The sequence below is a fragment of the Bipolaris victoriae genome, assembly GCF_000527765.1.
Source record: "Bipolaris victoriae FI3 unplaced genomic scaffold scaffold_46, whole genome shotgun sequence".
NCBI classification, from domain to species: Eukaryota; Fungi; Ascomycota; class Dothideomycetes; order Pleosporales; family Pleosporaceae; genus Bipolaris; species Bipolaris victoriae.
This window is the reverse complement of record NW_014575346.1, coordinates 1-27,225: the sequence shown is the minus strand read 5'-3', so window position 1 is coordinate 27,225 and position 27,225 is coordinate 1. Positions and strand designations below refer to the sequence as shown.

At 47.5% G+C, this 27,225-nt stretch overlaps 9 protein-coding genes across 9 annotated transcripts; 3 read left to right on the top strand and 6 right to left on the bottom strand.

Moving 5' to 3' along the window:
* Nucleotides 1–248: 248 nt before the first annotated feature.
* On the bottom strand, nucleotides 249–2,770 carry COCVIDRAFT_100201 (glycoside hydrolase family 78 protein; the record flags this gene model as incomplete). Its single annotated transcript, XM_014700731.1, has 2 exons — nucleotides 249–2,402; nucleotides 2,453–2,770. 2 exons carry the CDS (start codon nucleotides 2,768–2,770, stop codon nucleotides 249–251), a joined length of 2,472 nt encoding a protein of 823 aa, XP_014556217.1.
* Nucleotides 2,771–4,556: 1,786 nt separating this feature from the next.
* Nucleotides 4,557–7,417, top strand: COCVIDRAFT_100320 (glycosyltransferase family 1 protein; the record flags this gene model as incomplete). Its single annotated transcript, XM_014700730.1, has 10 exons — nucleotides 4,557–4,689; nucleotides 4,741–5,048; nucleotides 5,104–5,462; nucleotides 5,556–5,716; nucleotides 5,767–6,027; nucleotides 6,077–6,185; nucleotides 6,242–6,598; nucleotides 6,651–7,017; nucleotides 7,067–7,205; nucleotides 7,260–7,417. The coding sequence occupies 10 exons, from the start codon at nucleotides 4,557–4,559 to the stop codon at nucleotides 7,415–7,417; spliced, it is 2,352 nt and encodes a 783-aa protein (XP_014556216.1).
* Nucleotides 7,418–8,601: 1,184 nt separating this feature from the next.
* COCVIDRAFT_38087 (hypothetical protein) lies at nucleotides 8,602–9,680 on the top strand (the record flags this gene model as incomplete). Its single annotated transcript, XM_014700729.1, has 2 exons — nucleotides 8,602–8,949; nucleotides 9,126–9,680. 2 exons carry the CDS (start codon nucleotides 8,602–8,604, stop codon nucleotides 9,678–9,680), a joined length of 903 nt encoding a protein of 300 aa, XP_014556215.1.
* A 396-nt stretch (nucleotides 9,681–10,076) lies between these two features.
* Nucleotides 10,077–12,013, bottom strand: COCVIDRAFT_100314 (hypothetical protein; the record flags this gene model as incomplete). The annotated part of the gene is made up of 2 exons (XM_014700728.1): nucleotides 10,077–10,678; nucleotides 10,753–12,013. The coding sequence occupies 2 exons, from the start codon at nucleotides 12,011–12,013 to the stop codon at nucleotides 10,077–10,079; spliced, it is 1,863 nt and encodes a 620-aa protein (XP_014556214.1).
* A 1,433-nt stretch (nucleotides 12,014–13,446) lies between these two features.
* COCVIDRAFT_16289 (hypothetical protein) lies at nucleotides 13,447–14,721 on the bottom strand (the record flags this gene model as incomplete). Its single annotated transcript, XM_014700711.1, has 4 exons — nucleotides 13,447–14,291; nucleotides 14,371–14,458; nucleotides 14,504–14,666; nucleotides 14,702–14,721. 4 exons carry the CDS (start codon nucleotides 14,719–14,721, stop codon nucleotides 13,447–13,449), a joined length of 1,116 nt encoding a protein of 371 aa, XP_014556197.1.
* A 478-nt stretch (nucleotides 14,722–15,199) lies between these two features.
* Nucleotides 15,200–17,740, bottom strand: COCVIDRAFT_100310 (hypothetical protein; the record flags this gene model as incomplete). The annotated part of the gene is made up of 2 exons (XM_014700727.1): nucleotides 15,200–15,888; nucleotides 15,970–17,740. 2 exons carry the CDS (start codon nucleotides 17,738–17,740, stop codon nucleotides 15,200–15,202), a joined length of 2,460 nt encoding a protein of 819 aa, XP_014556213.1.
* A 1,317-nt stretch (nucleotides 17,741–19,057) lies between these two features.
* COCVIDRAFT_46063 (glycoside hydrolase family 18 protein) lies at nucleotides 19,058–20,249 on the bottom strand (the record flags this gene model as incomplete). The annotated part of the gene is made up of 3 exons (XM_014700726.1): nucleotides 19,058–19,529; nucleotides 19,580–19,929; nucleotides 19,977–20,249. Coding segments are annotated over 3 exons (1,095 nt in total), but the record flags the coding sequence as incomplete, so codon positions are not given.
* Nucleotides 20,250–22,288: 2,039 nt separating this feature from the next.
* On the top strand, nucleotides 22,289–24,992 carry COCVIDRAFT_100227 (carbohydrate-binding module family 50 protein; the record flags this gene model as incomplete). The annotated part of the gene is made up of 11 exons (XM_014700725.1): nucleotides 22,289–22,668; nucleotides 22,719–22,922; nucleotides 22,978–23,265; nucleotides 23,314–23,415; nucleotides 23,467–23,598; nucleotides 23,650–23,892; nucleotides 23,940–24,018; nucleotides 24,076–24,211; nucleotides 24,264–24,568; nucleotides 24,620–24,826; nucleotides 24,867–24,992. The coding sequence occupies 11 exons, from the start codon at nucleotides 22,289–22,291 to the stop codon at nucleotides 24,990–24,992; spliced, it is 2,202 nt and encodes a 733-aa protein (XP_014556211.1).
* A 159-nt stretch (nucleotides 24,993–25,151) lies between these two features.
* On the bottom strand, nucleotides 25,152–26,332 carry COCVIDRAFT_38082 (hypothetical protein; the record flags this gene model as incomplete). Its single annotated transcript, XM_014700724.1, has 2 exons — nucleotides 25,152–25,935; nucleotides 25,986–26,332. The coding sequence occupies 2 exons, from the start codon at nucleotides 26,330–26,332 to the stop codon at nucleotides 25,152–25,154; spliced, it is 1,131 nt and encodes a 376-aa protein (XP_014556210.1).
* Between the last annotated feature and the right edge of the window lie 893 nt (nucleotides 26,333–27,225).

The following is a 27,225-nucleotide window of genomic DNA, read 5'->3' as shown; positions in this document are numbered from 1 at the left end:
CGCGAGGTAGCGCATCTCGTAAAGCGTGCAGTTCCATATCTACTTTAGTGCGATGTCTTATTGCAGGATGTACATGTGGGTGGCAATTCCATTCGCGCACACACGTCTAGATCACTATGAATAGGTGTAAATATTTCAGAGTAGATAGTTAGTTTTCTAGCCTTGGTGTAATGAATCGAGTTTTGAACAAACATATTTGAAGTAACTAACATTTATGCAATAAACCAAGAGAGATGTATACCTATACCTCAAATAGCATACGTCAAGATGAAGTTCTCTCCTCCTGCAACACGAAAGGTTCCGTTTCCGTCTACTCTCTGACCGTTGACGTTGAAGGTCCCTCTCGTCCGCCCATTTCCATCTAGTAGGGGCACAACCACTGTACCCAAACTTCCGCTTGGACTCTTCACCTCTAGTCTCTTTATCACGGTACCAGTGGCATTCCAGGCCACGGAGATCTCGCCCCCGGCTACGGGTAACCTTCCTCTCGCCCAGTCCAGCCCAAGTGTCATTGGAGCAACCTTCCATTCTTTGTAGCCCGGCTTTACAGCACTCACTCCTAAGACGTGCTCACTAAGTTCTCCAGTCGGACCTGCAGCCCATCCGTGGCACAGACTAGTTGTTCTTCCAAGTGCGGGAAGGCCTGTGGCGTTCAGCGTTTCCCAGAAACACCCAGTGTAATATGAGCCTTTCGGGTTAGCCATTGGTGCCCAAAGGCTTTTCAGAAGATTCATAGCAGACTCGCTATCTTTGCTCTGAAATGCTGCGCGCAGATGATAAGCGGATGCATAGGGACTGATGTACTTCGCAAAACCAGATGTAGTAACTGCTCGCGAGAAAGCAAAAGGACCGACAGGTGTGGAAAGCTGTTTGAGGCTATTCAGAATCCTTGATGAAGTATGGTTATTCTTATTCACTCCAGCGAGGATGGCCAAAGCGTTCGAGTCTTGACCAAAGCCGTCTTTGATGGCGTCGGAAACGTAGTATGCGTTGAGCTCATTCGACCAAAGCGTTTTGTCAATGGCCATCCGCAAAGCTTCCAGTCGCAAGAGGTATGGCTCCGTATCGATGCCACCGTCGGCGAGTAAAGTAATGCATTCCTGGAGAGCGTATGCGTAAACCATGTTGAATTTAGAGACAATACCAGTCTGTGGCGCATCGTAATAGTTCCAATCACCGCCAAAAGCAGGGTTGCTAATGTTCAGTAATCCATTTTCAGGAAGAATTTGGGAGTTTGCCCAGTCTAGCATGCGTATAGCTCTTGGTGCCCACTCATTTGGTAGTTTGTCGTCGCCAGTACGCTTGTAAAACCCTGCAACAGCGGTGAGAAGGTTGAATGAGTAACCGATCAGACCAGTCTGGCTGACGTTAATGGGTGTGGAAAGTGGTCCCTGTTGGATCTTTGCAGTTGGTGCGAAAAATCCTGGAGTCAACTGGTAAGAACCAATAAGATCCAGCGTGCCTTGAACATAGCTAACACCATTTGTGCTCGCTAGTGAAGACACCAGCGCGATATCTAGATCGCCTGCATACGCAATACGATCGCGTTTCGAGCCGTCTACCGTAGTATCCCGCGGGTTTGTGCCGACAAGGAAATCAGAAAAGAAAGTTTCGTCAGTCAAGGAAGCTGAATAAATTCGTTCTCCTGACAGGTCTGTGGCGGACAAGTTGCGGAAAACAGCCGAGTGGCCTAGCGGTGCACCGAATCCGAACGACCCAAAAAAAGATGAAGTCTGCGAGAATTGAAAAACTGGGACCTCTTGGATGACAACAGCAATGTGAGTCATTTTGGCCATTACTTTCACTTTGTGCCAGGTACCGATGGTTACACTCTGCGGAAGCGTTGCAAATGCAATCTGAGGAGAGTCCTCAGTAGCTCCGAAATGTGCTGAAATCGACCCATTCGCAATGTTGCAGGATATGTAAATTCCTGAATTCAGCGTATCAGCGAGTACCGAGAATGCAAACCCTTTTGCGATTGGTTTTACTTCGAACACAAGCTGGTATTCCATCAACGCAGCAGCTATGCCACCCGCAGAAAGCACCTGAGGTGCTTGGCTTTCAACCAAGGTTCCTTCCAGCGAGACCTGCCAGAATGGAGGTATCGATTTCGCAGGAATGTCATTCAATTGAACAGTTCTCGCTCCTACTGTCCAGATTCTATTCAAATCCTCGTCCGATGACTCGAAGTACCCTGGCAGTTGATTAAGCGGTGTGCTTGGAATTGATGGTTTCACTCCAACGTTCTCGAGAACCAGTTCGCCAGCTGTCGAGAGATTGAACTTTTGGTATCTAAAGCCTCCTTGGATAAGTCTGTTTGTTTGCACCAATGGCCCGCTGATGTTATATTGATTAACTCTGTACGTGTCCATAGCTGCCGCTAATGCGAGAGGCCCATCACTCTGTTATTGGAATCAACATAGACACTGGATACTTCTGGTGAGGCACATACCATGTAGTGATTATCCAGCACTTCTCTAGACTCGCTGTATGTGATCTCCAGACCAGATGTATCTCCGATAGCAGAAAGGACTTGAAATGTCGGAAAGCCCTCGACATTTATTCCATAATCAAGTACTACGACGCCCGGAGTCGATTTGGATCCTTTGATAGTGAACGTGCCATTTGTCGCATATATCGGTACACTGCTGTTGCTTGTCGAAAATGATAGGCCGGAATATCGTATAGTTTGCCCTGATTGGATGTTCGATACTGATAAGGCTCCTGATCTTGCCACACAAGTCAGGAAAACCAGCTGAGAGAACCTCATGGTGTTTGTCCCAGTGTCTAGCAAGGATTAACTGAAGGATACGGACAAAGAGCAGCGAATGAATGACAGAAGCAACGTGTAATGGTCACAAGCATGGTGGTTGAGGATATATATACTATGGTCTCCGGCAAAAGTAGTGTACACTGTCAAAGCTTCTGCTAAGGGGGGGTAGTGCCGGAGATTGTAAATCAACTAAACCAACTTGGGATGAGATGGAAGCTCAAGGCCCGATATTTAGGGGAGAAAATCAGAGAATCACAAGTTATAATACAAATTACTATAGATCAGCGTGCAAAACTGATCTATTATACCACTTTAGTCGATCATAATCTCCAGCACTACCCCCCCCCCCCCCCCCCCCCCCCCCCTGGCAGAAGCTTTGATAGTGTACACTACTTTTGCCGGATACCACAGTATGTTTTCGTTACCGGTATTACCTAAGGGCAATACTAATTACTTAGTTCCTCGTGGAGATCGTTTTGCTCAACGGGTTGGTAATTTCCGAGTTCGACCCCGTGACTTCGCATGGTCAACTTCAGTATCCTAACTCAAGGCAACGCTTCTGTTTCTGCTCCACTCATTAATATACGTTGTTCCCGTATGAGCCGTTGTGGGCACCTATCAGGCACAGGAGCGCAAAGACGTTTCGCGGGTGCGCACAGCCTGAAAGCATGGTACTAGCTTCGCCCTAAGCCGCCCTTGTTCTGAATCAGGAAGTATGCAATCTTGCTCAGAGAAGCTTTTCACAATGATGATAAGTTACCACGAATCTAAGGAAGTCTGTCTCAGACTCGTATGGCGAGATCCAGATTTGCACGCAATGTATCATCACATGGTAAAAATAGCACTTTTGAAAGCTCGCGAGGAGATGACTCGAGTTTAGACGACATGTTCAACTTGAGAGGCAATTATGGTTGTAAGCGACGAGAAAATGAATGCACGCGATCGCTGGGTGGCGATGTTCTGAAAGCCTATGCTCAATTACTCACGTTTGTTACGAACCTTATGATGTGGCAAGTACTACACCTACTGTTTGAGATATACACCAAGGGTGACCAACGGTCGCTGTGCCTTTTGCTGGCGAGCTAGTCTTCCATTCTGGGCCGAGCTGTTACTCATACTCAACATGGACCGGTAGGTTCCCGGCCAGGTAATGTTGGTGACTATGCCTATTGGGCCATGTCATCGCTAGCCGAGGCGCTGAAGCTAACCTCAATGCCATGGTGTCATTGCCCAAAGCAACATGGCGTTGAACGCGTTTGCAGTTCGGTGCTGCTCGTTTCAGAGCATACCAAAGTGCAAACCTACCTTTGTACTTTCGCACATCGGCACAAGGACAACATGCAAAGATTGCCTGAGATAACCAATGCTATCAATTAGGTAATGTATTGAGGATGCGTGAGTCTGGCCCACTAACGTTACCAAGTATGCTATTGGTTACTAATGGCTGCAGATCATCTGCGTGGTTGGTCCCAGCGCTTGGTACGAAATACGCAATGCGACCGCAGGTGGCGCAAGCGTCGATACGAAAGATACGAAAGCGCTTTCACATCGAGTGAGCTAGGCTACCTTTGTCATGACGCGAAACCCATGCGTACCTATCCACAGTTCATGATGCGTGGCAATCTAACACAGACTACTAAACCTAGTTGCATTTGCCTAACTCTGCCGAATAACAAGCCATGCCTTTTGGTATTTAGTGAACAATATCTTGCAAAACTTCATGAAGTAGCGGATAAGACTGTCAAAATAATCACACCGAGGAGTCAGTTTGTTAATGTTAACAATGATATCGGATACTGCAGATTTCAAACATCTCAACCACCCATCAGATGACATGGACTTTGCCTGGGACAAACCTCCCCCTTATGAGCTACACTCCTCCAGTACTCTCCTCTCCAGCTCGTGCACAGTGCAAGGTATCGCATTCTATCTTTTGCTTCGTTCGTGACACTAACTATGCGCCATAGCTGATGGGACGCTGAATATCGACCTTACCTCCTCAGCCCCAACTGAACTTGAACAGTCACTTCCTGTACATCCACCAACGGGACTCGAATCAGGCGTGAGAATACCTAGACGGTGTCCGCGATTGAATGTTGTCGTGCAGGTCGTGGGCAGCAGAGGAGATGTACAGCCATTTATCGCCCTAGGAACCGCTCTTCAACAATATGGGCATCGTGTACGGCTGGCCACTCATGACGTATTTGCCGATTTCGTGCGTAAGTCGGGTTTGGAGTTTTATCCTATCGGCGGCGACCCAGAGGAGTTGATGTCTGTAAGTGCCCAGTGTATTGCAACGTGTAGAGTTGCTTGTTGACCATTACGAGTAGTATATGGTACGCAATCCTGGCCTACTTCCATCTCTCAATTCTTTGAAAGGAGGCGAAATTTCACGAAAGCGGCGCATGATTCACAAAATGTTGCAAGGTTGCTGGAACTCTTGCATTCTCCCAGACCTGGTATCACATGAACCTTTCGTTGCAAATGCAATCATTGCGAATCCACCATCTTTCGCACATGTGCACTGTGCGCAGGCTTTAGGAATTCCTGTCCATATGATGTTCACGATGCCCTGGACGGCCACGCGTGCATTTCCACACCCGCTCACAAACGTAAAAGCTACGGATATACAGCAGTCGCAAGCGAACTATCTTAGCTATGGCCTTGTCAATATAATGACTTGGCAGGGGTGAGTGATATATCTCCAACTCAGTGCTTTATAGATGCCACATTGCTGTAAAGATGTACTGATGAAGCATGGTGAACTAAAATTACTATTCAGGCTGGGTGATGTCATCAACCTTTGGCGAGTCAAGGACCTTGAGTTAGAACCTGTTCATCCGAGTATGGGTCCCGATCTTGTGGACTGGTTGAGATTACCTGTCACCTACTGCTGGTCGCCAGCACTAGTTCCAAAACCTCACGACTGGGGTTCGAATATTGGTAAGGAATCAATATCTCATAAAACCAAGCATTCCTCTAATAGGTGTGAGATATCTGCGGATTTTTCATGCGAGAAGAGCCTGTATACACACCGCTTGAAGAACTTTCGACGTTTCTGCGCAGGGGCACTGTCCCTCTGTACGTTGGATTCGGTAGCATAGTCCTGGAGAATGCGAAGAGAACGACCGAAATTATCCTTGAAGCTTGTAGGAAAGCCAATGTGCGGGTCATTATTTCGAGGGGATGGAGTAAATTAGGAGGCAATGATCCGAATACCGAACATGTCTTTTACTTAGGAGACTGCCCTCATGGTAAGCGCTGACCGATCGTCTAAATGCAAATATCACTAAAATCCTGAAGAGTGGCTTTTTAAGCACGTCTCTGCTGTGGTACATCATGGCGGAGCAGGCACGACAGCCTGCGGCCTATACAACGCTCGACCGACAGTCATAGTGCCTTTCTTCGGCGAGTAAGCAGTGAGCTCTGGACGAGCCAGGTATCTCCCATGGCTAATTCGAGCGATAGTCAACCCTTTTGGGGCAACGTCGTTGCCAGCAATGGCGCTGGACCAGCCCCAATACCACACAAGTCTCTGAGCAGCCAGAACTTGGCAGACGCAATCAAATTCTGCCTGTCATCCGAAGCTCAGCAGGCTGCTCGAGCTGTCGCAGATCAGATGCGCTGCGAAAATGGGGTTGATATGGCTGTGCAGTCATTTCATCGTCATGTCAACTCCTCGAACATGAACTGTGATATGTCACCTCAAGATGTCGCAGACTGGGTTTGCCGTTCACCAGAATCAGGATTAGACATGAAAGTTTCACACGCTGCTTTGAGAAATTTAACCTCCAGTGGACAACTGAAGCTTGCAAATGCAATACCGTAAGCCCCTTCACCTCTGCTTAGAGAATTCTACAGTGCTCATATCAGAAAGGTATCGACCAAAGCAGTATAACATGGACCTTGAAAGATGGGACCCATTGACCGCGGGTGCATCAGCCTCCCTTGGCATCGTGACGGATTTTACGTCCGCACTCGGAGGTACCTTCGTCAATCCGTTCAAGAAAGCTAGGCAAGCTCGACTTGCGGGTAGTGACAGCGCATCATCTAGCTTGGCAGCAGCTGGTGCTGTAGGTCAAGGCGTCGCAGCAATGGCGTCTAGCGTAGGCAAAGGGGCCTTCGTTAGCATGCCTTTGGCTCTTGCAGAGGGATTCAGGTACGCTCCAAAGCTTTATGGCGATGATGTCAAAGACCACGGTAAAGTAAAGGATTGGAAAAGCGGAGGGATGATTGCTGCCAAGGTTTGAATTGATCCTCATTAGCAATGTCATTGTATTAACGTATTCTCAGAACTTTGGAACTGGTTTCTACGAGGGAATTACGGACATCGTTACAAAGCCGCGAGATGGGGCAAAGAAGGAAGGCGCAGTTGGATTTATGAAAGGTGTAGGCAAAGGTTCGCTAAACATGGTAACAAAACCCGGAAGCGGTGAGTAAGGTTCAAATTGATTCTCATTGAAGATGAGGCTGAGTGAAAACGTAGCAATGTTTGGATTGATGGCATACCCTGCACAAGGAATTTACAAGAGCATAAAGAGCTGCAACAAGAGCACTGTCCCGAACAAAATTCAGGCTGAGAAAATTGCATGTTTTCGCTGCCAAAGATCCGCTGGAAGATCATCAGTGCTAGAGAGTGACTGAAGTCAATAGCCAGATGCGAAGGCTATCGGACTAAGGGTAGTTGGCCCCCCGCAAACAAGTAGGTTCATGGGCTGGTTAGGCTGATCTTGAGTTGTTGTACTTTAGTCCTCTAGTTCTCTTCATTTCGTAGAGCACTAGCGGCCGTGAAAAATGACAGAAATCTATATCAAACCAACGGGGTTATGTCCAGAGATACTTTCCGACCTACTTCCAATAAGCGAATATTTTGGTCAAAGAGACAAGATTTATTACTGATGATATTTGTTCAGGCTGTATGGATACTCGTATGGATCTTCGACTGTGAATATTGATAGAGTCTTCGTGTTAACACAGTCTTTGTTATTTTAGTGGTCTCGAGCCATAAATCCGATGTTTTCTGCCTTTGAGTTGACGCTCTGATGACTAAATTTCGATAAACATGAAGATAGTAAAGGCCACTACCCTATTTTAGTGTTCAACAAAGATTGGAAAAGACCCCAATTTTTGTCTCTTCGAATTTTGTTAAGGGGACTCCCTATCAACGACTTGGGTAGCGCGGAGGATCCAAGCATCTGTTGCAGAGTGGTTGTGCCGCCTGTACCCGTTCCACCCGCCTCCGTACCATGGTCAGGTAAGGTCCAGTCGGACGACCGGGATTTGGAACTTAATCTGCCCCTGCCAAAATTTCGGCCCATGCAGCATCGCTTCCAAATAGTCTCATAAATAATACCAAGGATAGAGCTCTTCCGTGAGATCTTCATCTGATTTTCACCTCGGATGAACCAGAATGGTTTTCCGGATATTTTCGGTCGACATCCTACATAATGTGGGTAGCACGTTCATTTGGACCTTCACGCCGGGGTTCGCTAAACTTTGGGCTTTGAAAGCCGCTAGCTTCTATTAGCATCTGATACAACTTTTGTCAACTTCAGATTATATCTCGCACCTTTGTTAATCTTTTGATTTTAAGTCTCCGGATACTCACGGTAACCAGAGCTGCGCGTTGTCAAGGAGAATTTTGTTTTCCTACTTTCATCAGCATGAACTCTTGTATTTATGAAATTGTGAACATGAATATGTTCTGTGGCTACCCTCAAATGACCGATAGCTAAAATAAATATTCCTTATTACACCTCACTAGTCTTGCGTTCTATGATACCAGTGTTGATACATATCATCTTCATCAAATATAGAAGAGTCACAAAATGACAGCGGAAAGAATTGTAGCAGGTTATGTAGCTGCAGTTCCCAAGGGCGTCTCTCATCGCTTCGTTGGACTGGATGCTCCTTCGAAAAAGCGATCACTCAATAGTCAGCAAATATTCCAGGGGCTTTACTGGACTCTTGAAGGGAACACTCCAACTATTGCGTTCGTAGCTACCCATTATAATGCAGACTTTTTGGAGCATTACCTTGCTGGCGATCTTGTTGCCCGTGGGTACGGCTTTCTTGGGTGGAACACTAGATTTCGAGGCCTTGAAGACCTTTTTATTCTGGAAGCTACGGTGGAAGATATCGGTGTCGGATGTCGCTGGCTGAAGGATATTGCCGGCGTACAATAGTGATCCTAATCGGCAATTCCGACGGCGGTTCTCTCATGGCTGCATATCACTCTAAGTCACAAGAAGACGCTTCTCTCCTTACAGCAGATGCTTTCATTTTCGTCAACTCTCACACAGGACGACTAGACGTTTTTTCCAACTAACTTGACCTTGCTGTTATCGACGAGAATGATCCGGTTAAAACTGACCCTAGTCTGGGCATGTACCATGCGGCCAATGGACCCCCATATTCACAGGAATTTATTCAACCGTATCGGGCAGCCCCAGTAGACAAAAATCATCGTATTACTCAGTGGGTAAAACAAGAGCTCCAGCGGTTGAATGATGCGGGTGTCCCCGATCGAATCTTCCTTATACATCGAACGATAGCAGATTTAAGATCCATGAACGCGACAATCGATCAATCAGATCGACCAGTTCCTAGCTGCTATTTTGGCGATCCAGTCCAAGCAAATTGTGGCATTGGTCTTGCAGGTCACTCTAGTTCTTTACACACCTGGCTATCTTTGTGGAGCTTACAGGAGTCGGAAAACAAATTCGAAGTCTTCGCAACCAATTGGGATATACTAACAGCTGCTATTCAGGGAACGGCAGGTATTGGAGTGTTCAACTCAGATGCTCGCAACATCTTTAATAACCTTATGACCAAAGACAAGGAATTGCACTTGATCCCAGGCGGGCACTTTTTTGACGATAGTGAACATACCTACAATGGGGAATAAAACAGATCACGAGCTGTGTTAAAGAAAGATTTCCGGGTGCAAGTATATAAGAGATTAGACAAATGACTGGAGAATGTAGTGCTCAAATGCGTTGGAGGTGCAACTGCGGATGCGAGCATTAGGCGGTTATAGCACACTACCAGTTGTACCCCTATGTGAATATTCAATTTGTTTAATAAAGTATCGTCATAATTCCGGTACACAGCTCGCCCTGGGGGTTTTCCAAAATTCTCTACTATACTCAACACTTATATTATTGTTATCTTTGTTATCATAGATGGGGAAAGTCTCTAAGCGACGAAAGACGATAGGACAGAAACTCTTGTATACAAAAAGGAGCTTCGCGTTCACAATAATCGCTGACTCCAGGCAATTTTTCCTAATAATAAGCAAGGCCTAGGTTGAAAACTGCCCAGTAACCGTCCAGTAGACATTGTAGTTGATGTTGTGCGCATCGTAAAATGGACCAATGTCTACGGCCTTACCGTTGGCAGTCCCTGTAAATGCTAGACTGTTGCTGTTTGTACGGCGTACAGAGTCCAAAGCTAGCGATGGCATGGAACTAAGAGATTGCTGTCCATAGTTACCGCTCAGAACTGTCGGGCCGTAGGCGATAGCTGCAACGTTTGCGTTGTCGTTGGCAGGTACGGTGCGCAGCTTCATCGGTAACTTCACGGTAACCGTATCACCAGATGCCCAGGTTCGTGACAGTGTAGCATAGCTCCCTGGGTTGGCAGTAACTCCAGATGCTTGTCCGTTCAGACTGATGGTCGCACCAGATGTCCATGAAGGGATGCGGATCTTCATAGCCCAGTTGCCAGTGCCAGCAACTGTCAAAGTAGTTGTATCGCCGATAGGGAACGTAGTTACTTGTGTGATCTTGACGTTGCGCTGCTTCCAGTCTAGCGTCGAAGGCGTGAAAAGATTCACGTAGAGTGCCGAGTTATCATAGAAGTAAATGGAGTCCATAAGCTTGGTGTTGGTCTCCAGAGCCGTACCTTATTCACGATGGGATTTAGTCAATTTTCAATTGTGCTTCTAATGGAGTATGTGGAAGAGACATCAAGCTTACCTTGGCAGCACCAAAAGGAGTTGTAGTCAGTACTCCATGTACCTCCACCCCAGGCTGGTCCGACTCCTCGACGTCCACCACTCTTGAGTGGAGTAAAGTAGGTTATGTGGCCATGGTTATCACCTGGGTTCTGAGCGCCAAGAAGGTGATTGATGAGAGCACGTTCGTAATAATCGAAGTACTTCGTACTGGTGGGATCTGTTGTCCATAGATCTCGAGTGAGCTTGAGCATGTTATAAGTATTACATTGCTCAGCAGTGTCGTTCGTCAAAAAGTTAGAGATCTGGTTCGGTGGGCGGAAATGTTCCGCTTGACTGTTGCCACCGATTGCGTATGTATGTGCGTTGATGGTAAAATCCCAAGCATTTCTCGCAATGTCAAGGTAGCGCTTGGTACCAGTGGATTTATATTCCCGAGCTGCACCAATCCACTTTGGCACTTGAGTATTTGCGTGATTACCATTGAGCTGATCCTGGTTGTTTGCAAGAGGGTCGAACACTTTTGCGTGATCGAAACGTTGTGCTACGGTGAGCCACTGCTTATCTCCAGTGAGTTGGTAAATCTCCGCAAGGACATCGTTCATGCCTCCAAACTCTGTTCCAAGCATCGTTTGCATCTGAGCGGTACTCAATTTTTTGGTCCGTCCGTCTACCCAGCCAGCAAGGGCCAGCAAGACATCACGAGCTTTTTGATCGCCAATGATACGCCACGCATCGAGTAGGCCAGCCATTGTCTTGTGTACAGCATAGTATGGGACATTTCCGCCCGTTAATTTTCCAGCTTCAAGAGCAGCAAATTCTGATTCGGGGAAGCCGGACAGATAGCCTGGGCTGAATCCGGCCACGCCGTTGTTGGCCTGGCATTTGGCAAGTTCCTGAACAAAATACGCGGCGCGGTCTTTACACGTGCTGTCGCGCAAAGTTGCGTAGCAATGGACCCATCCGGTGAGATAATGCCCTTGGACGTGAGAACGGAAAGGAAATGTGGGCGCATCCCATCCACCGTTCGGCTGCGCGCCGTTCGTAGAGAGCTTGTGGGTCGCTCGGAAGTTGTAGAGTAGTCGGTCGACATTGACAAATTTAAGGTAGTTGAGTGTCCGATTCTCATTATCCTTCCAGCGGCTGTTGCTCAATGCGACCTGGCTTAAGTCGAATGCATGGGCGGAGGTTCCTACTTCCGGTACAACGACAGTCGGGATGGTCTGGGCAAAGATTGGTACCACTACCAAAAGGTATCCAGCAAAGCTAGCCTTGAGGAGCATGGCGCAATGCTATTGTTAAAGGCGGCAACGAAATTATGCAATCGAGAACGTCTTCCACAAGAGCCTGGAATTCTATTCTTTATATGATAAGTCCGTAGTACTTTTGCGACACCAATTCAAAATTCTTATATATATGATTGATAGAACTAGCCATCTTTTACACGAATAGGAAACGCGATCGCAAACGAATACTAAGTCCATTGGTGGTAATTTGTTGCAGGAACATGTGGATTGTTTCCTATATGTAAGGTTACCTTGCCCATAACCATATTGTGTGACGGGAAACATGCCCACCATCGGGACATTTGCAAACTGCTGAGAGAATCCGCCAATGGCAGTGACGCAGCAATGCCGAGGTGGTCAAGGATTAAAGGCCAAGTGGCGGGGAAAAGCTTGACATCTCAATGAGGGCCCAAGCTAGCAGCGCAAACATCCATTTTGCACCAACCACAACCAAGACACGATATTTCTCTATATGAAGCAGCAGATTGCATCGGATGATCGATTGCCATATTAAGATTAAAGGACATGGGGTTTCCGCAGCCGAAATCACGTTACTTAAGACAAGGCGACGTAAGTGCTGTGTCCGTGCACGAACTGCGCACGATGGAACAATGCACACGAGATCGCAGTAACAGTACTCATAAAGATCGAGACTATAGAGCCACGTGCCGGAACTATTATCATGGAAGAGATTATCAGAGCACTCCATTGAGCTGTGCAACAAAGATTGGCAGTGCGACCTTTGAGTTTGGGCGGTTTTGCGGCCACAGAAGTTGAACGTTAGAGAAAGTACGGACTGGCGTTACACTACTTAGAGGACCTCACCATTGCCGGTCTTCTCTCGCACAATGACATCTAATAGCTACATATAAGATGCCGACGCATATTAATAGCCTAGGTATACGATTGAACAGTATTAGGAGGGAGTGTTGTGTCATTGAAAGAAATTCGCCTACGGTTGATGCGAGGTGAGCGCTGTGAGATGCGAATTACATATCTGCTATGTACAGTGCCCACCTGTTCGTTCAAAACACACGTAGAAACAAGGGCAGAGCTTGATCGCGATGTTAGGTTAGCAACAGGGTAAACTAGGAAGCGACAACTAAGAAGGAAGGTATCTTCAAAAGGTGTGAACCGCCCGGATCTGCGCGAGCCGGAGCAAGCATCACTAGTATAGATTTGCTTGTCCAAGAGCTCTACATAGTATGCTTTCGTTGCAACCGACCTTTCCAAGTTTCCTGAAATGATTTATTTCCCAGTCCATGGACATGAAAAGGCCAGTTGCTTGTGCTTCGAGCCAAATATTTAGTAGTCTTAGAGAACTAGAGCACAGATGGCTAACCAAGAAACAGGTGTAGATGCCGCTTGTTCCACAACCTCTTTTCAATCGATACAGTCCTTCGCAGCCTCCTATTATTGCCACATATGTGCTAATTTGTATCACGAGTGTAGCTACACTGTCCATTTGCTGCTAAGGGCGTGGTCTTCGAGCCCATGTTCGTGTACAGATACTTAGCATTTATCATTTCTTGTGCATAAAGAAGTAAGCCGACCTCGAACAACATGTTCCGATAAGCATAATAGGCTGCAATAAATTGGAAATACTCTTTTTTCTGGCGGCTGTCGTCGGTGTAAGGGAAAAACGAATCAGGCGTACCTTTAGGTGTATTGCCGCCAAACGGCTTCGACGTCTCGCGATTGTAATCAAAGAGGTTAGAGGGCTGGTGACTACAAATGCCACTGGTGTTGTTTGTCGAAGGCGATTCAAATAGCCCAGAACGCGGATGACTCGTTGCACTGTGTTCGAACTGATTTGATGGAATAGCTGATTTGCTGAAAGGTGAGGTTGAAGCAAATACGCTGGGGAATTTGGCACTGTTATTCAGGCCAGCAGACTTCGCCAAAGTAGCCTGGCCGAAAAGACCACCTATTCCTTGATTTAATGCATCGGAGGTACTAGGAACATTCGAGGTACCGCGGCTCCTGTAGATATTTGATGCAGGGGCAGTTATTGGTGTCGCTGATGTGGACGCTCGCTGCGTTGGTTCACTAGGTGTAACAGTCTTCACTTGCCTTGATGAGAGCGTTTGATACTTGCGGAAGGCGAAAAGAAGCTTTTTATTAGTCGTTTCAGTGATCGGAGTATCGAAGACGTTCTCAAATGGTCGTGCTTTCGCTGCGGCTGACGGCTTGTGCGTGGCTTGTATTTCCGCAGATAGCAGTGGGGTTTCTACGAGTGTTGTTGGCTTTAGTATGCCTCGTTGCATTCGAGAAGCTGTATTCAAAATCTGTTAGCCTGGACTGTTGTGCGACTCTGATTAGGCTATCAGGAGACGGGCCTGTCTCGTACTAACCAGGATGAGATCTTAATATGCCAAGTCCATTTTCCAAGGTCATAACACGATCGCTAAGTCTTGTACTTTCTTGCATGGCCTCATCTGACTTTAAAGCAATAGCCTAGAGCTCTTCCTCTTCCACGTCTCTTACTTTCGCTGATGAGAGCATCTTAGCCACACCGGAGAGCAAGCATTGCTCAGTCGCTAAGGAAGCGGCATCATTCGTGGTGTAAGAATTGCTGACTAGATTTGGGTGGCAACAGAAGGTATGCATGAACTCGTCAATCTCCAGCGCGATCATACCTCGTAATATGCTTCCATACATTCGTAAGTCTCCAAAAACCCATACTTATTCTTAGTCGGGGGCATTTCTGGCTAGGACCCTTGCCAATAACTCCTAGATGGAGGGCACCCCACCTTCAAGATTCAAAGTATTGTGAATCATCTTCAACTACTAATTGCAACACTCTCTTTTCTCGTAGTGCACAGATCGCTTGGGCAAACTTTGGGTCGATACTGAGAGGATAGTGATTACAGTGCGGAATAAGCAGCTCTTCGAATTTTGACTTCAACTCCTGACGCCGCTTTTCCTAGGCAGAGTTGATGATGTGGCCCTCTCAGCCAGCGCCGTAACATGTGGTAATTAATAGTGCTTGTAGTCGTCTCACCACCACCATCTTTTACATACATGCTTAGAAACCTGTTTTGTTAGGTAAATTAAATATGTATGAAACATTTGCGGTTAAGCATGAAGATATACAAATAGGTCATATGTAAGCAGTTAGAAGACTACATTACATTGAAAAAATGACAGCTATCATACACTGGGGGGTATATCTACGAACATTTATGTCGGCAAGTTCCTACACGTGTTGGTGAACTTGATATACGACTTCTGATTCACCAGCGGCGCCCACAGCGTCAGGTACCACTTCGCATCCCACCAGTACTTCCAAACACCAGGCACACTCTTCCTCTGACTATACAGTAGCTCAACATATGTATTACCGTTCTTGGCAATCAAATTGAGCTCCTTACGATTAAACGTCGCCCATTTTGTCGCCAGATTGGCGGGCGTGGGATTCGCGCCTCCATACGCAGCATCGAAACGAACCAGGATATCCCGAATGCCGTTATAACTATCACACCACGAGCCCCATATATCGGGATGATTCCAATACGAGAAGATGTACCCGAACTCGCGCAAGAAAGTGAGTTGTTCATCGCCCGCCAGCAGCGTCGCGAAGTCGCCGATGCCAGGTGTCTTTGCGCCTGCCAAAACACCTTTTAGTCGATTCGAGTTTGAAAGAAAGGCAGCGAGGCGGTTTCTGCGGTCCCAGGCGGCGCCGCCGCGGCCGCCAGAGCCGCCGAGTTCTTTGCTCATCATGGAGATCACGGTGCCGAAGGCGCCGGGGAAGGCGTTGTTATCGTTTACGATGTTTGTGTCTATCCAGGCGCAGTCGAGGGCGTCGTTTGCGTCGGCGTCTATGCCGCCGAAGAAGCGGGCGATGGTTTGTGCTTCGAAGGGGTGTTCGGCTGTTGGAGGGGGCAAAAGGGTTAGTGTTTGTTCATGTATGGAGTGTAGATGTCTAGCAGTAGCAGAGAATTAAAACTTACTTTGGTAGTAGTTCGGTACCCATTTGTTGGTCGTTTGGTCCCACTGTTCACCCGCTGTGGGCAGCTTACCAACAGCCCAGCTAGTGCAGCTGGCCGAGGTGTTACGGTAATATTTCATGACTGGCGCCGAGTATGGGTGTATGTCGAATCGTACTTGAGAATTTGGGTACTCGAGAAAATCGGGGTACGCTGGGTATCCGAACTTGACTTTGACGTCGCCACAGAATCGGATGGATTTGTAGGTGGTTCCTGGTCTCGTGGCGTCTGCTCGTGGATCTAGTCCTCTCTCTTCGAGGTCAGCGTCTTCCAGGTCGGCTGTGACATTGCTCTTGATAATGGCGTCTAACGCGGATACGTCGCGCTTCCAAGGACCAATATCGAAAAAACCTGGCTTCTCCAGTTCGCCGTCGGGGCGGTACTCGGGGTAGAAGCCGTATTTGCAGGGAAGACATGTGCAACCACAGCAGGGTGTTTTGATGGAAGACTCAACTGTACAGCCACTGCAGCCATCGCAGGCCAGAATTGGGTTCAAGCTATTCCAGCCTTTATCCAGCAAATTAGCTCCTGGGAGAGGGATCGCACCAATATTAAAGCCTTCATCTGGCAGCTCTTGTCGCGCGACCAGATTGGTGTCGTTGTTATCATCAGACTCGACAAAGTCTTTTGGCGATAAAAAGGGCATTGTACGCTTCGTCTTTTTCGTACCATCTTTGTTGAAGCACTCCTTATTGCCAGAGGCGCTGTACTCTTGCACGTAGACTTTAGTGGGGTTGTCCATATTCCAGCCGACGTACTTTCCGTCGCCCAGTTCGCTCTGCATGGTCGATCCCAAGCTGGTACTCAAACAAGCGTCGTTGTCGTTGTTCTCAATGGTCCAACGTGCGTATTCATACTGCGAAACAGACATGTCGGGAAGCTCACCGCCGACGGCATATTGCCACGGCTTTGAGAAAGACATGCCTACTTTGAAGCCAAGACGTACCGTCGAACCCACTTCGATGAATCCAGATGGCGTCTTTTCAACGGGAATGAGCTTGTTCTGGTCGCTTTTGCTGACTTCGTCTTCATCTCTTCCACCTTCGCCGGACCCGACATGTGGTGATACAGTAGCGCCATCTGGGAAGTGAACGTTGTAGCGACCCCAGTCCGATTTAACACGCGCTTCCATGTATCCACTGAATGGAACTGCGCCAGCCTTGCCGTTGCCACTGCGCAGCGTTACGCCAGTTTCTTTGTATGCGGTGAAAAACGCCCAGCCCTTGTAGATGTTGTGACCAGCCATACCCTTCTGACCAAACGTCTTGGTCATGGTCGCGCCCTTGAGACTCTTGGCGGTATCCATGATACCAGCGCCGCCTACCTTGAAAGTTACGTCTGTTTTGCCTACAGGGCGGACAAAACCAGCTGCTTGATGAATTTTGACCTCTTGGTTTGGCTCCCATGTCGCAATCATAGAGAATCCATAGTGCAGCACGACATCTGTACTGCCCTGGATTGCTACACTTATAGACTCTCCGAGCTTGCCGCCATCTGATGGAACATCCTGATAACTACAGGTTTGACCATTATGATAAACGAGGTTATCGAGCTTTTGCGAAATCTTCAAGCCTTTGTTGTCGTAAAAGGAGAGGCCGTTGAACTTGGCATACCACTGGTCTGTTTTGCCATTGTCATAGAACCTGTCAACGAGTGACTTGAGATCGCGCTTCTTCTTGTTGCCAGGCGTATCGACAACAGCGTACCAGTAGCCCGGGACGTTGGAGTAATCCATACGGATGCTGACTCTTCCCGTGTCTCGTCGGACAAGGCCAATGTTGTAGTCGAACCTGAAGTCGTAAACTGCAGATGTAGGGTTGCGCTTCCTAATGTCATCTGGAATTGTTTGATCTGTGGACAGTTCAAGCGATACAGCGCGAGACCACGAGGGACCACCACATTCGTCCGGCATCTGGACAATGGTTCCTTCCACCCCCTTCTCCTGTACTCTGAAGCAGTCTGTGACGTTTGCTTGCATACAGATGATGCGGGCTGTTTGCAACTCATCATCAGGTCTCTCAAGCACATCGTTGGGGCAATCGAGGAACTCAAGGCCGGGCACGTCCCTCTTCTTCATCGAGGACACGGCCGAACTGTCACCAGCAATGAGGAAGAAGGCAACGCCGCTCTTGTCAGGGTCTGATTCACCAAGCCCCGACAAGCCTCCAAAGCTCACTAGATCGTAGGAGGGAATTGCATCGGGAGGTGGCAGCTGAGCTTCCGGGAAGAGATTCTCGAGATTGAACGGTGCAAATGGCCTGTCATGTCCACCGGGCGGCTCGCAGCAAAATGCCTGTTGACGTCCATTGTGGCAAGAGCTGGATCGTGGATCTGGTCCGCGAGGATCGAGGTCGAGAGTGATTTTTCCAAGAGCGCAGGTGCTTGAGCAAACCTTACCAGATTCCCAATTGCAGTTGCTAAAGGAATCCTTCTTGGGGCAACATAATCTTCGGAATCCAGTTCCTTCACCGCTGAAAGGATCACCGGAGCCTTTCCAGCCACACCTAGCTTTCTCCTTTGGGCCGCCTGTATCGGTAGTAAGTTGGTGTGGCTTGTCCGATGGGCAGGGCTTGTCGCATTCGGTCCAGGTACATATGTCCAAGTAACGTTTCATGTTTCCAGCTTTGCAGCAGAAGCTCTTCCATCCACGCGTACATTGATCACCGTAATGGCCGCCGAGCAAATCCCCTACCCAACCAAAGCTGTCGTTGATGACGTTGATGTCGCCAACGTCGCATTTGGCAGAGCAATCAGACTTTGCCGCTGACGATCGTTCGTCGTGCCATTTGCAATCATTTTCCTGTGGGCCTGAGAAGGAAGGACAGCAAATGTTTCGTGCTTGTTTGGAATTCTTCGTGTTGCACCGATTCTTTCCATTGCTATCCGTGTTCGCGCGGCCAACCATGGTGTAGCCGGACTTGCAAGTTGCGTTCTTCTGGTCGGTACCACAATCAGAGACGTAGCACTGTGTGCCATCTGCCGTTCCATGTGCGATTGAGGGTCCGTTGTCCGTCATGAACTGGAGAAGATCTGTGTCATCTTCAAGGTCTTTTCCAGTCAGGGCTCGAATCAGATCACCCTTTTCATCGTCGATATCAATGGCCCATGTCATGAGTCCCTTGAGGCCTCTCTTATTGGCGAAATCGATCTTCATCTCAATGGTTTTTGGGTCGTCGTAGGATATCCAGCTGTTTTGGCCATAGGTCAAGTACTGTATACCTGCCGCCTTGTCTAGCTTGGGCTTCGCTTTAGTCGCGGCGAGGATATCTTTGACTTCCTTGTATGAGAGAAAGCCTTCTGTGTCGGTGCACTCGCCTTTCTCACCAGGTCCGCTAAAAGCGCAACCTGGTTCCCAACACGATCCGCTCTCGAGACGGAAACTTCTTCCGTAAAAACCGGTTCCAAGGACAATCTTGCTTGGGGAGACATCGTTTCTCCAGAAGAGGTCAAGTGCAAGATCGATCTCTGTCAGATTGGTATGACCGAGAATCTTGTTACCAATGGGATTGTCTCGATCCCAGACGCTTTTTGGAGTCAGTGATTGTTGTGCAGTCAAGGGAAGGGTAATGCTTACCCATGGAGGTCGTAGGACATGAGGTTCACCCAATCAGCCACCTCAACGCTCTTCTTGATGTCGAAATGGCGCAGGTACCAGTAAGAAGTTGGAGCAGTGAAGGTTAATATGTAGCGCTTGCCCATTGCTTCTTTCATCTCCTTCATTAACTGAGTGAGGTTTGCGCCGTCTTCGGGTATACCGCCTCGATCTTCTGCACCGGGATACTCCCAATCGAGATCGACACCGTCAAACCCGTACTCTGCCATGAAGCCCATCAGGTTAGCGATAAATAATTTCCTGTTTGCAGCGGTTGAGGCCATGTCAGAGAAGACTTTCTGATACTTTCCTGGATCATTGTGTGTCCAACCCTGAACATGTTAGCAGCCAGAACCGCAAGAAATATAACTTGACTTACTCCTAATGCGATAAGAACTTTGAGAGAGGGCTTCTTTTCTTTAAGATCAGTGACTCTTCCAAACATCGAGGGCTCGAAATCGCTCATGGGCTCGATCTTGAACGTTCCTGGTGCGATGAAGCCAAAAGAGAAGATCAAATGTGTGAGCGAATGTACCGGTATCTCCTCTGGTTTCATAGTTCCACATTTCTTCTTCAGGTTCCAGCCTTCGTAATAGCCGATGACGATTTGCTGAGAATTGCTGGTTCCGGCATTTGGCTTGGGTTGTTTACAGTTGCTTTGGCAACCATCACCACAGAAATCAGAAGTTGTTCCGCAGAAACCGTGTTGTCTGAGAGATTGTTAGCATCAGCAGCATGACCGTGGAGTAGCAAGAGTTTGTAGATGCAGATAACCGGCGGGAAAACTACATAGAGCGGCGAAAGGACACAAAAAATCACTCACGAGCAGCAGACATTGAGTGGGCAGCCCTGTCCGGCAGTCTTCGCATATTGACCACATTCTGCTTTGGCATCGCAGTTCGACTGGCACCCCTGCGACTTGGTAAGTAATGTGACCTGGCTGATGTCTAGAGATGAACTTACAGTTCCACAGAACTTGGGGCCATATCCGCACCATCCAGATTCGCCACTGAATAATATAAGCATATATTCACGCTGTGAGCAAAGAAAATCGAGTTACCAGCATGCTCCGTTACCGCAGGGTTTGCCAGGGCCACATGTGTAATCGCCAGATGCAGCGGTAGCTGAGCCGCCACCTGCCTGTTGTCGCGCGAACAGGGCTCGAGGCTCGCGATACGAGATACCAGGCGGAATGATGGAGTCATCCGACTGAGGAGATGGGGAGTCTCGTGCCGAGCGTTCCGCTAGATTTTGACGACGGAAGTGGTGTGCATGTTTGAGATGATGGGCTTGTGTTGCAATCCCAGGCAAACAAAAGGCTAGAAATACAAAAAGAATATAGAAAAACCTGCTTGAAAAGAGTGTCATGGTTAAAATGTCGAAGTCAGCACTGCAAAAGAGTGACTACCACGGGTGTGGTTGCTTGGGGGTAAGACAAAGACAGCTGAAAAGGACCCAGAATGTCAAGAACAGGACTGTATGTCTAGAAGAGTTATACAATCGAACCAACTACCCTCCTTCGCTCCATCGACGCTGCCGCTGCCACAGCGGCGACTACAGGGATTGTGCATCAGTTGCCTAACTATAGCTATGCATATTTTCATGCAGGGGCAAAACAGAGATGCTCATTACGAGTGGTGCAATCTGCCGTGAATGGGCCTTACAGGGGTATCCGTGGTGCCTACGGGCTGTTTTCTAGACATCACTCGAATATGCCGATATTGTTGCAAATTATTATTGATGGGCAGCTCTTCCAATGTACTCAGTGAAGGATAGCGTAGATAGTGGATCAGATAGAGTACCAACTACCTGATCCAGTTATGGTGCACACCCTTCCGTCGGTCCTTCCGGAGGTTCATATGAAATCTCACCCACCGTAGGCTGCAAAGTAGAGTTATTCAAGGGTCTGCATATGTGCACAAGACCACATAGTCAAGATAAAGGATTTGCGATAACTCAGAATCCGGTTTCAGTAGGCCCTGCAGAACGCAAGGATTCGGGCCGTTGCGGATACGTGTGAAAAGAGGCTGCTATAATTAGGTAAATGTGGACGTTCAGTAGAGCTGCGTTAGGCGTACCGTTTAGGGGAAGACACGCTTTCCCGGATTTGCCACTGTCCAAGTAAGCCAATTCAATCTAGAATTGAGTGCAATAAACAAATTTTCTTGGATTTAGCCTTGTATACCGCCTGATGCGAAGCCTATTTAGGAAGGTAACGTCTTTCGTGCGAATCTACCGCCTTGGCGATCATACACAAGCGTATACCCAAAATGACTGACAATCGGAGACAAGATCTAGTACGCGGGAGCGATGGGCTACGAGCCGTTCCCGCCCCCACTATTGAGTTAACTCCTTGGCATATGCAAGCCGCTCTCCCTCCACAAGACATTTTGTGAGGGCTAAGATACCAAAAATATTCCTCTACACAGTTCTTCCTAAAACATATCCAATATTGCATGGCGCCTGCATGGTACCTGCATAGTACCTGCATAGTATCTGCATGGTACCTAGATGCGAACTATACGTTTTTTTAGTACATCCTTCGCCCCCTGGACTAAGATCAAGTAAGGCCACCCAAAAGCCAATATCGCCATGTCGCAATCTGCTGGTATCAAAGGTTGGCCCTGATCGCACGTCGAGGCAGAGGGCGCCCTCTCTTCTGCATCTCTTCCACGCTCTCACAGTGGCATCATGTTGTTGTTTGCGCTCCTCACACTCGTTTTTACCCCGATACACCTTGCGGTCGCTCAAAGCTATCAACTTCACCCAGTGATCGGCTCGGGCTTACTTAACGCATCATCAAGCTGTCAATCGGTCTTTAGTGCGAATGTGACCTGTGTCAACAGTATTGGACAACTCTATGCGAACCCATTCTACGATCCTGGAGATACAGAGTTAACAGCACTCTGCACATCGGCTTGTGCGTCATCCTTGGATCGTCAACGGACCCGTGTCAAAGGAGCGTGCCAAGGTGCGCAATACTACGACGAATATGAAGACACATACTGGCTTCCGCAATATCCGGACGAATTCATGCTCTATGCCTACAACGTTGCTTGCCTCAAGAGAAGGTGTGTTTACTTGCGTAATGATAAGTTACAGCTGCTAATACTTTTCAAAGCACTGGAGAGTTTTGTACATCGTACCTGCGTAATCTCAAGACAGCAGCAGACTGCGACGAATGCATTATCAAGACTTTCCAGTTGCAGGTAAACTCTCCATTTGCAGTAGACGATGGTGTACGCCAGAATTATGCCTCTCTTACCTCATCATGCAAAGCCACTCAGTATCCCACCACTGTTGCAACGTCTTTGTTACTCAGCACGTAAGTCAATACATCTAGAATAGCATCCCATGAATAGAAAAGCTGATCTCGACAGACCCACACCAACGGCAACTTGCAGCGGCACTACCTATGTCATCCAACCTACGGACACATATCGAAGTGTATCTCAAAAGCAGTCTGTTTCGACAGACCATCTGCTCAGTTCGAATGGATTGCCCTATAACATGACATCCTTCCCGAAATCAGGATCTTTTTGTATCTCGAACCGATGCAAGACGTACGTTCTTGCTCAGAACGACACTTGTACCTCGGTCGCCGCTAAGACTTCTATCTCCACTGTTCGTCTAAAAGCATGGAATGCAAATATCAATGAGCTCTGCAGGTAAGATAGACGTATACTCTGATTTTATCATGTTCTAACTTCATATAGTAACCTCGCACGTTTTACTGGCGACACAATTTGTATTAGCAATCCCTACGGAGACTTTTCAATGCCCGACACTCCCACAGCAACACCGGTTGAGACACCAGCGTATGTAAGTCTCTACTGACAATGATTGATTGCAATTGACCAGTCTCACAGACCACTGCCGACGGACCTTGGTAATGGTATTGCTCCAAATGTGACATCACGTTGTGGGAAGTACTACAAGGTCGACGTTGGAGACGATTGTTCTACGGTATCTTTGAAATTCAACATTGCCGCAAAAGATCTGTGAGAGAATCATCCCTTCAGTATGAACTTGAACCTCCTGACTCTTCATAGCGTCTTTCTGAATCCTATGCTGAACGGGAATTGCACCAATCTTTGGCTCAATTACACATATTGTGTCCAGCCAGTTGGAGACATCAATGCCTACCCAGGTTATGGTGCAGGTCCTACTGCTACATTACCGCCGTTCACTGCAGGGCCAAAGACGTCTCTTTCATGGGTCGATCCAGCGCCAACACTTGCACCTGGTAACATCATCATTCCGCTGGCGAACGACACTCGTGTGGACTGCCACAAGTAAGCATCCTGATATTTTTGCTGAAGTACTTGACTAATCGCGACAGCTATATGTGGATCAATGGCACCAACTCCGAGTCCCTTGACTGCTGGAGCATTGCAGAAGCTGCTGGCTTACAACGCGAGGTATGATCCAAGTCTATTCATTTCGCTCCATGATATCATTTGCTAAGAAAACCCAAGCAATTTGCGTTGTGGAATCCATCAATTGACAAGAACGCTGCCGGAGTGGAGGATCGGAGTTACAACTACGATTGTGCGCTGCAGACGAGCATGTCATACTGCATGGGCATTGCCGCACCCACTCCTTATTGGAAAGGTGAGTGTTGCAACCAAACTTGTCGCAACATGATCATTTATAATATCCACAGCTATCCCCACGGCTCGGAAACCTCCGTCACCACGCGCATCCGGCGAGATTGCTAATTGTCTTTCCTGGATGCATGTCAATACGCAACTGAATTGTGGTGTTATGTTAGGAAACTTCGATCTTGCGATGAGTGAATTCTACACAATGAACCCATCGGTCGGTGCAGATTGTTCGAATCTGTCGTTGGGATCCTACTATTGCATTGGGACGCCCGATATACCTGCTATAGATGGGGACATATCCATTACGCCAAGTCCAACATCCACCAAACCGCCCACAGCCAGTGGCACACCCTCGCCTATACAGGTATGACACAGAGCACTAGGTAGATTGCTTGTTCGAACTAATTGTTTTTAGGACGGCATGGTATCCGGCTGCACGAAGTTTTACCCCGTAGTAGCGAACGATGGATGCTGGGCCATTGCCAACCAGAATTCTATCTCTCTCGATGACTTCTATGCCTGGAACCCGGCTGTCGGCAAAGATTGCGCAACTCTCCAGCCGAATTACTACGTTTGCATCGGTAGAGCATCCACTACAACGTCCCACGCGACCACCACACGGGTATCTACGACATCGAGTGCTACTACTACGAAGCCTGCAGCGCCAGGGCCTACGCAAAGCGGCATCCCGGCGAATTGCAACAAGTGGGTGGCACAAAAGGATGGAGTTTACTGCTACGATATGGCGCAGGCAGCTGGCATCTCGTTGGATAGACTTTATGCACTGAATCCGGCACTCAACGGTGATTGCAGTGGGCTGTGGCCAGGGTATGCTTATTGTGTCGGTACGTCCTGATCAGTTTATGGAGATGTGTGGCTTCTACCTAGTGTATGTAGTTCTTGATATATTGAGAATACACTGGAACAGTAATGCCCGTTCGTATCCTTTAGTCTGATGTAGATACTTTGAATTTGAGGATACGAGCGTGCGGACGTGGTCCTGTCTCAATGACTTNAAACACATCTTCCCACTTCTTATCTAACTCCACCTCATCGTTGGTGACTATAATGTCCATCTTTGACGCATTAGACTTTATGTCCTCGACCGCCTCATCAACGGTTGTATACTTCTTATTCCAAGCATTCACCAACACTTTGCCAAGCCTTGCCTCATCTAGCTCTTGCCACATGTTGTTCAAAAATCTTTCGTCGAAGACCTCCCTGTTGTCATCATAGGGTTTGCACCCACCCTCGACTGGACAACATGGCTCCCAACACCCTGTTTTAGCCGAGGGTGATTCATCAGTGTAATCATTCGTCATAAGTCTCCACACAAATGTGGCCCAGTAGTAGATGTCCTCCTGGACGCAGCCGTGCAATGCCTCCTCGTCAAACTCCATAAGCTCTTCGCGCACGCTGCCGCCTTCTCCATAGCCGGTTTCATCGCCAACAATTTCGGCACCAACAAATCCAGTAAGCGCAAGAGAGTAATCTGAGCGCAACCACATCATCTGAGTGGAAAATGTTCTGAGATAGATCCGATGAGAATGCAAAGCGCTGAGTGCTGAAAGACCTTGAAGGGCCCACCGATAATACAGGCTCAGCATCGTCTTGTCGTTGCGACTGGGTTTCGCGGGTACAGGTACAGTCATCACTGGCAGTCTCAAATCGAACGGGCCGGGCCACAGCCTCTCAACAATTAGACTGCCATCATCAAGGATGCCTTCGTAACTTGGTGGTGTTAGTCACATGCAGACGATGCACACACAATCTACGCTTACCGAACGATTCTGGCGTGATCTTTTCCTAGGCGCTGATACACATTCCGGATCTTGACCACCGGCCAGCCAGTCAATTCTCGCCCATAGTTATGAATCTGCCCGCGCGGTAGACTAGGCGAGCGGATGATGATGTGTTTTCCATCTTTATGTGGTACACAATTTGCTTGCTCGAAGAATACCGCGTACCAAGTCTGCGAATCCTCGCGCGTCATGCTTGCCTCAGCGGGAACAAGGAGGCCATGATACGGCTGATGCACGGGTTCTTGAGTAGGAAGAGCGTCCATTGTCTGATTTGTGTGCGATTCGTCATCTGTAAGAGTAGTGCTACTAGAAAATGCTGAGCCCATAGTGTAGGCTAGTGGAAGTAACTGCGGAAGTTAAAGAAGATTGGGACCTAGAGCAATAAGTACATGATTGCCTAATCCACCTTGGCGCCCGCAACTGTTGAGGCGGGTAAAGTACGGTAGAATAAATTTAGCGCATTGCTTATCTATCTTAGTAGCTAAACTAACATTATATATTAGATTCTATTCTTCATTCTTAATAAAACAAAAGTCAAAATAACTCTATTATAAGGGTATTAGAAAATATAATTTCTAGTAGATATGAACTAAGAGTCTAACGTGTTTCACCAATGATTCGGCCACCCTAGTGATTTGGCCACCTCTCTAGACTATTCCACCTTTATAATAGTATTACGTAATACTACTATAATTTATAGTATTAAGTAGAATAAGATATTATTATTTAGACGCGTTACTATTCTTTATATTCTCTAATTCTACTTAGTATATATAGAAGTTATAACTAACTATCTAATTTAGCTATAATTGTAACGGGCTGAACGCCCTTTTGGATAGCTCCTGGATGGAATCTCGGTTCGAGCTGCGCGCGCACTATCTGAATGTTACACGGGGTTGGGTGCTGATACTTCTCTAAGCTCGATCCGGCTTAGAGCGAGTAAGAGGGTGTGAAGAGCGCCGTAAGAGTTTATCTAGCGATGTAGTAGAGTAGTATACTTAGATAGAAGGTAATAAAGGTTTAATAACTACTANTCTATATTNNATAGACTAANNAGTAATAATCTTATTAAGTAAAGTAACTAGTAAGAAAGTATAATTTAAGTTAACTATAACGAGAGTAATAATAAAATCAATCTATTCTTTTATTATTATTACTTCTAGTTCTATCTTCTTTAGCTTTTCATCTTAGCGGGAGATTTAGAGGGATATTAGCCTCT